The sequence below is a fragment of the Mytilus trossulus genome, chromosome 2, assembly GCF_036588685.1.
Source record: "Mytilus trossulus isolate FHL-02 chromosome 2, PNRI_Mtr1.1.1.hap1, whole genome shotgun sequence".
NCBI lineage: Eukaryota > Metazoa > Mollusca > Bivalvia > Mytilida > Mytilidae > Mytilus > Mytilus trossulus.
In genome coordinates, this window is record NC_086374.1 from 68,078,834 (window position 1) to 68,091,188 (window position 12,355).

Consider the following 12,355-nt stretch of genomic DNA (forward strand, 5'->3'; position numbering starts at 1 on the left):
CAATTACATAATATAATACAATAGACAAAACAAAAACTAAAAGTAAATCCAATTGTTGAAATGTATTATTTTACGACAGTCTTGAACATTAAAACTAAAAAATTAAAAAGACACTGCTATTTTAGTGTTTGGTACAGGTTGACTGTCACTGTGTCACAGTTCAACATAGAAACTAATTTGGGGAAACCAGAGAACTCTCTATGTCAGAAAACATGGTCAAATGTCCAAATATACTATGCACACTGATCTGCGTCCACATTTGTTGTTTAACAAAAAAAAATTAAATACTATAATACTTTTTCAGAATTATACATATCGATAAACACTGCCAATGGATCAGACTATGAGATGTCAGGAAAAACAGATATTGAGTCAGATGCTGTGCCTTCAGGTAACAAAAAATTTCGTATGGTGAGAGTTCCACGAACAAACTATCTTGAAATTGATAAATGTGTTGCTGGTCATCTTGAATATATGTCAAAATCTGCTAATTATGTATTACAAAGACATTGTACTTAAAACAAATGTGCATTAATATTACAACACAAAAATTCATATGGGAATCGTAACAATGTATATATGTTACAGTGAAGTACTAGATTTGGGCATTATATAATTACTAAAATTTTCAGATAAAAAGTAAAATAATTTATTAGTAAACATCATTTTTTATAAATCTTTAAAAACATAAATATAAAAATTTTGAGTACAATATTTAAATACATATCATTATTTTTTTTAAAACTGGTTTGTAAACGACAAGGTATAAGGGGCAAAAAAACCTCTTCAAATGACTTCATATTCAATTCATCACTAGCCTAGGCATTGTGTTGAACATATTATGTTCATGTGATTATTTGGTTGCCTAGCAACAGGTTTTATAAAATTAACTATTATAATATACATCTTTAATGCAGTTGCCATAGGAAAAGACTTCTGAATCTATCAAAATGAATGGTAATGTGATACCAAACACTTGAAAATTTATTATTGATGGGTCTATCGTTTTAAAAAGATCTTAATAACAACCTAGTTACCAAAATGTTGCCTAGTGACCACACAAAAGGATATTTTTATCCATAACTTTTTCATACAAAAATGAAAAATTTAAGTATTTTCATACAACTCAAATTAAGTCGACTCCTATATTGATACATTTAGTAATAACGTTTGCATGAAAAATTAATTTGATTGTGTATTTATATAACCTGCCAAATCAACCCGAGTTTTCCTTAGCAACGCATAGTTTGATTTAGGTTAACAGTTGAAGAACATTTCAAAAGATGTTTTAGTATCACTGAGTGTAATCTTTAAGCTTGAAACGTGGAACTAAAGGACATGTATCATTACTTTAAGTACAGATATACAATTCTTATATAATAATTCTTTGTTCAATGTTTCCATGGTAACACAGGAACGTCTCCATGAAATGATATCTTGCTTAGCAACCACCGCAAATCAGATATATTAGACTAAGTATTAATGTATATCTAAAGATTTTGTCAACGGACAACTTCTATATTCATCCGTTAGTGCTATCCGGTAAGGTGTGACGTTGACAAAATTGTTATCCGTTGGAAGTCCGTTGATGTACTGAACGAATAAAACGGACGCGTAACGAATGCATAACGGACACACAACGGATATGCAACGTACGATAAACGGACACGTAACGGACAGAACGGATGTCGAACGGACGTACATTCAACGGACGAGTACCGCATAAAACGGACACCTAACGGAAGCGTACCGGATAAAACGGATAAACAAGATATACGGAAAAATTAAAGGCAACAATTATAATATATGTACGAAAAAAAATTCAAAATGTTTCTCTGTAACTGGTTTTGGTTTGTTCATCAAACTGTCGCCAAAGGGCAGTTTCTGGCCTGAATAAGAGCTGCTTGATTGTGGAGACGTGCCCTTACTCTAAGATTGATTATGAATAATAAGAATTCATGAACCTTAAAAATCTTATTGGCATTTCTGACGCGAAATTTTTTATTGGTATTTGTCCGTTTCAGATTCGTTCATCATCCGTTTTATGCGTTATACGTCTGGTAAAAGTCCGTTTCATATTCGTTAAACAATCGTTTTATCCATTAGACGTCCGTTGGTGAATTTATCAGCCAGACCTCTAACGATGTACTGTGGATTCATTTTTTTTCGCTGAATATAAATTTTGGTGGGTTTTGTGGGTACGTGTGAACCACGAATTCAAATGTTAAACAAAATTCATACTAGTATTTCAATAGACTTTGTATAGAGAGATTGGCAAATCCACGAAGATGCAAATTTTCAGCAATCCACGAAAATTGATACCCACGAAAATATTAAATGAATCCACAGTATAACGAATGCACGTAACGGACACAAAACGGAAACGAAACGGACGAGTATCGTACAAAACGGACGCCTACCGGACGTTCAACGGACAGTTCATCCGTTAGACGTCCGTTCAATGTTTTGAACATGCTCAAAATTTTCCACCGGACAAAACGGACGTCGAGTTAGACTTGTTACCGGGTTTGTACTAGTATGAGCAACACGACGGGGCCACATGTGGAACAGGATCTGCTCACGCTTCCGGATCACGTGAGATCACGTGAGATGGGGTTTGTGATGCTAACTTTTTTGTTTTCTATGTTGAGTGTTGTGTTCCAAGTTTTGTCTGTTTGTCCCTTTTTAGACATGGAGATTTATTTTCGGCTTATCAGTTTGAATGACACTCTGGTATCTTTCTCTTCTTTTTTTAAATAGGCCATTATTTCTAGTTGTTTCCTCACTTCCACACATTAAAAATCAAATTGAGATACCTTTAGTGATATTGCAATTTAAACTTAGATCGGCATATTACAAAATATTGTCGTCCTGTACCTAGCATGAGATAGCTGATAATCCTCTTCTTTGATGTAGAATCGTCATTACTTAAATGTTTAATCAAATGTGATTTTTTTTTATTGCACAACTAGTGCTTTCTTGCCATAACCATATGAATATTACTTGATAAAGTAGACTAAATTTTTAAGTATTTATTTTAGTTGTTTAACTTATACTTTCAGTGACGGATTACGGCAAGAGGGTGTACGCCCCTTCCACTCCCTTTGATTTAAAAATGTATCATTTTTAGCATAAAATCATCCAAACAAAAAATCGGCTCGTAACGATCGCGATCAGAGATTAAAAATCATGCCGCCTTTTGTCTACAATAATTGACTATTGTTTATGTTTTCAGATGTCCCAACCGAAAATGGAGTAACAGTTTCTTCATCAGCTGCAGGGAATTCAAAAGGATTGTATGAAGACGAACAAAGTAAATTTGTTTCTGAACATTTTCACCTTTTGTCATCATGTTTGAAAGTTGCTTGTTTTGATATTTTTATCATATATCACGAAGATGATTATAAAGAGGTAGATGAGTTTCGGTTAGCTCTTTGTAGCATACAATCAAGCAAAGGAAGACACATTAATGCAGTGCTATATGACGGAGAAGAGCTTATTTCCTTAGCCGGTGGCGAGTTAGAAAACTTAGAAGAAGCCTTTGAACGATGCACATTTTGTTTTGTTTATCTTTCTGCAGTCTTTGTGAAGGACAGTTGGTGCAAACTAATGGGTCAAGCTTGTTTAATGGAAACAATATATAACGAAAAAAAGCAATGGTGTGTAATGCCTGTATTCACTGCCCCAAAAAGAAAGATGAGTTTTAAGATCCCAATGGGGTTAAATGCGCTCAAAGAAATCAAATATTATCAACCATTCGATTTTTTTGAAAAATGTGTCCATGCACTAGTTAGTAGCAGACTAAACGAAAGGGAAGAAAGGGAACTTGAGTTACAGCATAAACGGTACTCTTATCTTTTTGAAAAGGTTACATCGGACCCAGAAATAAAATCCATATTGAATAAAAGAATACCAAATTTTGAAAAATCGACCGAAGAATATAATTCTTCAAAAGAGACACTTTACCAAAGCGATTTAGAATCTGCAACTGCTAATTTGATGAATACTGATTTAGAAATTGACGGTGCATATGGTGGTTCTTCTGAAGATGCATGCTCCAGAATCCGTTCGAAATCAGTCGAACAAACAAGTACGTATAATTCATATAAATTTATTATAATTATATATAGGATGGTCCGCTAACTTTAAATTAGGTTGGTTTTTTAACTGCTTTTCGGACTTTCGGTTGAACTAAATTTTAAATGAGTATTGATGTGTTTAAAGTGGTACCCAACACTTTCACTAAAATTAATTTGGCTCATTTAATTTTCTTAAAATTTTGACAAAGTATTTACTTTGACCCTTGGACAAAAATATAAACATTTCAAAAAATTTGAACAAACCATTTTATCAGAAAAATTACACTGGTTGTATAGCAGTTTGACAAACACTAATTTTGATCTTTGAGAAGCTTAATGTTCCCTCAACAAATCAATGTAATCAAAACGTTTAGCTGATTTTACAGAGTTATCTCCCTGTAGTGTTAGGTACCACCTTAAATGACAGACTCACTAAATTCAATATGATTTTTTTTTAAATTTGCCTGATTTATATTTGATAAAAATGTTTACTTTTTATTTTTATGAAGTTAAAAATGGTTTGTTTCCCAAAGATGAATGGATGGTACCTACTAACTTAAGAAAGTTGTTCCATTGCTCTAGAGAAACTTGAAATTTAATGATGCCACGATTACACAGATTAAAACAACTTATAATATTTTAAGAATTTTTTTTTTAGAAATGATATATTGATTTATTTTTGGTTGCTCAACGTCCCGTGAATAATATTAAATGCATGATAATGACGACAGATTCACTACACAACAATAGGTTAATACAGTGAAGGATGACTTCCAAGTTGCAGTATGGGAACATTTTGACTGCCTTTGAAACATGAGAGTATTTCGGATAGGGAAAGAAATTTTGCTCTGCAACAGGCTGCCTATGGACACCTCCAAGTTATTTAAAGGACTCCCTGGCACGCAGTACCGCATTGAACGTCACTTTTTTGATCGAACGTGTTTTTGAGTATTTTTACATCACGCACAGTAAAACTGACTGACTTTCACAACGGTTTTACTATCGATCGGATGAATGCATTACCACATTTATTTTCACCAATCGCCCATGGGTTTATTTTAGAAATTCATGTTTTTTTCTGGTACAAATTTAGTCACTGTAAAAAAACACCTTTTCCAAGACAGGATGAAAATAAATATGTTGTCCTATAAAATGCAGAACTTTGCAAGAAATACTTGTGTAAATAATGTTCGCACTTAATGAGCCGTAATATCAACAGGACTGGTGTAAAATGAATATTCCAAGAGCAAAAAAACAAACCATCCAACAGAAAATCAAATGGCCCTCTAAGGGTATTTGAATTTAATCATGCTTTTAACTGAGAACTTTTTGAGTTTTTAACATAAAAATCTTAATTCATAATATGTTTATAATATTTTTTATGTTACATAATTATGCAACTTCAAACATTCATAATACAAGTTTACCAAGTTGAACGTTCTTTTAAATATCAAGTTCGATGTACACATAAACCACACACGGCCTAAATTGAACATCGACTCCATACCAATGTAAGCCAATGTTTGCTAAAGAAAATGATATAGAAACACTTAAACAGACAATACAAATACTGACCTAATTTTTCATCCGACATTTTGAGATGACCGTGAATGCAGTTACGGTCATCAGCTTTACCCCAGTGATTCATAGTCACCACAGATGTAATGAATAATAGTGATAGACCATTTTGTACATATTCCAAGGGGAAACTTGACGCAAAGCATTATTATTTATTGCTTCATTGCATTGAATAGAAAAAGAGTACTTTGTGGCAAAAAAACCAAGATTTTTATAGAAAATCCACAGCCTTTAATACAGAGATTTCTGTTATAAAACTTGAAACATAGATTACTCACTTGCTTTTCTATGATGTGTTAGTGGTGTTTTTTTTACCAAAAGTTCTAAGCAACCTGTAAATTCCAAAATACCTCGTGCTGAGTCACTAAAGTCGAGCACACCCTAAAAGGAATACTTGATTTGGTCCATATTTTAATTTGTTTTTTTATAACCAATAGCCACATTAATAAACTCGTTTTAAAGAAATCAATGCTAGCACTGCATGTAATAATCTTATTAATACCCCCCACACAATATTTATGTATGTGCCTGTCCCAAATCAGGAGCCTGTTATTCAGTGGTTGTCGTTTGTTTATGTGTTACATATTTGTTTTTCGTTCAGTTTTTTTTACATAAATAAGGCCGTTAGTTTTCTCGTTTGAATTGTTTTATATTGTCTTATCGGGGCCTTTTATAGCTGACTATGCGGTATGGGATTTGCTCATTGTTGAAGGCCGTACGGTGACCTATAGTTGTTAATGTTTATGTCATTTTGGTCTTTTTGTGGGTAGTTGTCTCATTTGCAATCATTCCACATCTTTTTTTCTATAAATATATCTATTAGTCATGAAATTACCAAATATGGGGGTACAAGGATAAATGATGTGGATTTTTTTTTATAAAATTTCCATATGTTTAGCATTGAATCAACACAAGGGTGCATAATACTTATTAATAACATTGATTTTAATCAATCGGAACGTAATCATGCATGGTCATAGAATTCAGCTAGATTTGCTCACCTTTAATATGGCGTTACATCATCTAATATCGGTTGCTAAACTTTAGAAATTTCACACAGAAAGTCATTATAGCACTTGCCTTTAATATGGTGTTAAATAATCTAATATTGGTTGCCGAACTTCATAGAAATTTCACCCAGAAAGTCATTAACACCTGATCTTCAACATTGCGTTAAATAATATAATATTTGTGTCTAAACTTTATAGAAATTTCATTCAGATAATTGACCAAATGATACTTTTGAGAAACAGTTAAAGGCCACCAGTGGGTCTTCAAAACAGCAAGAAAAACCCGCACCGAAGGAGAGATTTAGCTGACCCCTACATATAATGTGAACTAGTTCCGTTGAAGTGTTACTGTTTGATTATCTAAACAAAAAGTTTTGTTTATTCAAATTTTGTATTTGCAGATATTTCCAATTTTTGGAAGAAATGTGACGATAAAGACTTAATGAGAAACCATAGAATCCTTGCCAAAGCATCGTATTCAGTAGGAATTATTCGTGACCCAGATGGGACAGGAAGTGGATTTCGGGTTGGCAGCAAGTTCTTTGCAACGGCTCGTCACGTTGTTTACAATATAATTGGTAAATAAAAATACATTTTTCGTCGAACCTACGACTTCTGACGTAGTAAAGCGAGACATAGGGATAGTGCACCGGCGGCGGCTACAACGAAGTGAATTTACTTCTTTATATTTCAGAGGGTAGATGACCTTCATATTTACATACACCACATATATATTAAATGCTATAAAGTTTCCGTCTGTCAAATGTCACTTGTCCTTGAACTCATTTACATAGTTAAGTGACTACCTAAAACAGTTCATTTTTATCTCAATTTTAATTCCTTTCTTATAATGATTAATACGATAACTACATGTATATATACTTAATATGTGCGTACATTAAATCTTCGTAAAAGTTCCTTGTAATGTCTGTCAGACAGTTTTCCCTTGATCGAACTCATTTCATGGATCAGTGAACAAGCTAGGTATAAGTTTCGTGGTCAACTCCATAGCAATAGATCTATTTGATGTATAGAATGATGTTAAGGTTTATATGTCTGTCTGAGAGTTATCATCTGACCTTTGTCTCATCATCATAGTCCATTGGTCAATGTTACACGATATGGACTTCATATAATGAGTGCCCCTTACGGAGAAACTGCTCCAACAAAGTTTTGAGGAGGAAATATTAAAAATGACACTCCGTTAATTTTATGAACACCATCACGAATTTGTAGTTCCATACGATGTGTCTGTGTCTAATCTAACTAAGGAAATTTTGACCACGTATATAAAAGTAAATAAAATAAATTACCTAGATATAGGAAGATGTGGTGTGAGTGCCAATGAGACAACTCTCCGTCCAAATAACAATTTAAAAATTAAACCATTATAGGTTAAAGTACGGCCTTCAACACGGAGCCTTGGCTCACACCGAACAACAAGCTATAAAGGGCCCCAAAATTACTAGTGTAAAACCATTCAAACGGGAAAACCAACGGTCTAATAGTTCATTTCTAAGATTTTAGTTTAAAGCAACTGTTGTACACTATTAATTTGTTTTACAGTTATGATTTAGTAAAAAAACTTGATACCGTGTTTCGTGTGCTGTCCTATGTTGTTTTACGTGTTTGTTTTTTCTGTGTTTGCAATTTTCGTTTTGTTTACGTTCGAACAGCGGTATAATACTGAACATTGTCTTTATTTAAATTTCAGCTGATTAAGTGTGATCCTTTGATGCAGTAATTATGCAATAGGAAACTTCTGCGCGTGCACTCTTCTTTCGAGTAAAAGTTGTTAAAGTTAATAAAAGAGACCCCCCCCCCCCGAAAAAAAAACCAAACAAAAACTAACACATAGAAATAACCCTATCTATTTAGCATTAAATCCTGAAATTATTTTAACACTTATTTCATTTGGTCTTTAACTCACTGGGTAAAGCTGATGACCGTAACTGCATTTACTGTCATCCAGTCTAGATGTCAGATGAAACATTAGGTCAATTTTTGTATTGTCTGTGTGAGTGTTTCTATATCATTTTCTTTACAAAGCAAACATTGGATTCGAGCGTCACTGATGAGTCTTTTGTAGACGAAACGCGCGTCTGGCGTATATACAAAATTTAGTCCTGGTATCTATCATGAGTTTATTGGTACGATGTAAAGTTTTTTGGTTAAGAGATTACCGTATTTTATAAAGGATGACCGCAACTTTTACGGAATGACCGTCTGTACTAAGAAATATCCATACATTCATAGCTCTTTGATGAGTTTGTCTCATTAGGGGTTCGGTTTGCAGATATAAATGTATTTACTCAATTTCTGTTAACTGTTTGCCTTATTTTGAGTTTATGACAATGATAGTAGATTGCATATTTCTCGTAAATAATCAAATTTTTTTGATAACGACATTAAAATTTGAATACACATTGACAGCGATACGACGAAAGGTTGAAGAAAAAAAAAGTAATTAAACATATGAATATCCAATCTTTGAGCCCATGTGTATAGTTCCAGAGGAAACACATTTAAATCTTAACATCTGCCAAAAAAGAAAAAAAAAATTCCCTTGGTAACACCGGATCCGATGGGAACTGCAAATTTTATTCTGCATTCAGTTGGTTTTACTGGTATGTTTTCAGCTGACAGTCCTTTAGCTTTATTACCCCTACAAAGTTACCCCTTTACCCTTGAACAGTTTTTTGATAGTAATCCAGAATGCCAGCGTTTCTGGAACATATCTTGTAGAGAAAATTGTTGACTGGGAATAAAACCTTCCGACATCCAGTAACAAATGAAAAGCAACATGTTCAGTAAATATTCCATAAGATTTGGATTTCAATGCGGAAATGAAGTCTTGTATCGCCCTATCTCTTTTAGTGTTGCTTCGATATTAGGCAACATTTCATGAATATAAAAGAAGAAGATGTGGTATGATTGGTAATGAGACAACTCTCCACAAGAGACCAAAATGACATGTGTAGAAATTAGGTCACCGTACGGTCTTCAGCAATGAGTAAAGGACATACCGCATAATCAGCGAAAAAAGGCCCCGAAATAAAAATGTAAAACAATTCAAACGAGAAAATTAACGACCTAATACAGTTCATTTTTTAATTCCGTTTGACACCCTTTTCTTACATAATCGCCACTAACTTCAAATTTGAGGAACATCTTTTGAAGGATATATTGGTAGTTTGTTCTTCTAAATTTACATTTGGCGTATAACTGAAATGTACAGACAGATATGCAGAATGATTAGTGTTTTCATTCAAAACTTTAGTTGAAACGATATAATGGCAATGGGTGAACATGCTTTGGCATTTTTAAACAGGTGTATTTATTATATGATATTAATAGGAATCCCAGATTTAAAAATAATAAATCTTTTGACGTGTACTTGGAGGCTACATATGGTGAACTATGTATTTTTTTCTTCTACCTATAGGATAATGCCGTCTTATACATACGTTTTATTCCAACACTATTAACTATTTGAAACAAAAAAGGTAATACAAATACGGATATTTCTCAGAATTGATGGTCATCCTTTAAACGTTACGTTAATCTTTAATGAATTACGGTCATTTTTACAAATTACGGTCATCTATTTACCAATCACGGTCATCCTTGTTATATGTTACGGTCATCTTGCAAAGATTTAAATCACGATTTACGGTCATCTTAGCGATATTTTCAAATCCAATTTCCTGTTTCATACACATTTCTCGGTAGTAATTTGCGATTTCCGTGTGAATCTTTTATAAATTTACATCATACCAATGTATGCTTTGTAAAGAAATGATATAGAAACACTTAAACAGACATTTATACAAATACTGAACTTTTTTTTCGTCCGACATTTTGGGATGACCGTGAATGCAGTTACTCTTTACCCAAGTGATAATTGATATTAGTTTCGTTGACAATCGTACACTATCTTCTTGTTAAGCAAAGATCGATCTTTACTGGATATATATTTTTCCAACGGTTTTGTATGGAGTATATTTTCTCAAGATTCTATCTCATAGAAAAAAAAGATGAGTGACAAATCAGCCATTCCATTGATAAACACTAAATGAATTATAACATATTTTCACTGATACATCTACATGTAGTATTATTGCTTTTCATGTACATTCAAATTAGTTTCTTTCTTTCGATAATTTGGTAGAGTTATGTTTTTTATTTTGCAGCAACCAACAACACAATTGATATAAATAAACTAAGGTCAAGCCGATGCTATGTTCAGTTTGAGTATATATCACACAACCAGATTCAGAATGAAAAAAATGTGTTCCATTTCACAAATATAGCTTATGAGAATGCAGATTTAGATGTAGCGATTCTAGAATTAAAAGAAGAAAGTGACAAACCTTTCCCACCGTCCATTTCAATGATCTCTAAAATTAAAAAGAACAATCCAATATATATAATCAGTCATTTAGCCGGCCTTCCTCAAACTACTGATCCTAGGATTGAATTATATCCGTTGCAAAAGGACAAAGTGAAAAAGTCAAAAGAATGGGCAGCCTCAAAAGGAATCGACGCAGAAAACGCGTATTATGACATTGATAATGCCGATAAGATATTATTCCACTGTGCGTCAGGACCGGGAGCATCTGGGGCATTAGGAATCATGGTTGATAAGAGTCTAGATGAACCATATAGTGTGCTGATGCTATTGCGGGGATATCCAAGTTTCTTGTATGGAGAGCTTTCATTTTCAGACACTGACAAAGAGAACTTTTTAATAGTAGAACAAGGTGTTCTTCTGTCTTCTGTATATGAAGACATGAAAAGGCAAGAAAAGTATAGTGATCTTGTAGAAGATATATCTGATAGCTTAAATGATTTGTATGATAGGGATTGACAATGAAAATGCAATAATATTAATTAACTCAGATCTCTCTAACTAAAATACACATTAGTGCCTTAATGAAATTTTTTCTTATTAATTTTGAAATTATTTCGAGGAGGAATACAAATGACAATTGGAATTGAGGATATGTCAAAGGGACATCAACCCGATCCAAGAGCAGGAGGAAGTCTTCATTGGGACTAATAACAATTATATACCGTTGTGTTAGACAATTAAGTGACCATCTGACAACGAAAAAGGGAATTTCTTTTCGGATAAAAAATATCGTTGAAAAGATCTAGATAGCTGTAGTTTATCGCCAAACTCGTTAATATAATTCTAACTGTTATCACTAAGTAAGGTCTCACCTGCCTTGTAGTAAAAAAAGAGGATGGTACAGCATGGTTATATAATGGACACAAGATTTGTGTAATGTCTTGTTATCGTTAAAGAGACTACGATATTTGTTTATTATATCATAGATATAAAAATACAATGTAGCTCTTGCCGCAAGATAACAGTTTTGTGTTGTTGCAGCGTTAAGCAAAGATCGGTCAATCAATCGAAATGATAATATCTAACTGGACTAACATCTACATGTATGTGTGCTAATAAAAGGCATACAAATTAATTACATTGACTTTATTTTACAATACGGCTCGGAACATTCTTCGTTTTTTTTTAAGAAAGGCATGAGATTGTGTTCTCATGTTAATTAAGTTTTAATTTTGACTTTCATGGAATTAATTTTTTTCAGTAACATAAAAGAGACAAAATAAATTTGAAACTCAATTTTGTATTTAATTTTTTACCCGCTTTTCCAAAAAAAA

General features: G+C 33.0%; 1 protein-coding gene across 1 annotated transcript; it reads left to right on the top strand.

Moving 5' to 3' along the window:
- Positions 1-308: 308 nt before the first annotated feature.
- On the top strand, positions 309-12,003 carry LOC134707859 (uncharacterized). Its single transcript, XM_063567961.1, has 4 exons — positions 309-391; positions 3,236-4,090; positions 7,069-7,245; positions 10,861-12,003. The coding sequence occupies exons 1-4, from the start codon at positions 349-351 to the stop codon at positions 11,535-11,537; spliced, it is 1,752 nt and encodes a 583-aa protein (XP_063424031.1). The 5' UTR covers positions 309-348; the 3' UTR covers positions 11,538-12,003.
- Positions 12,004-12,355: the final 352 nt, after the last annotated feature.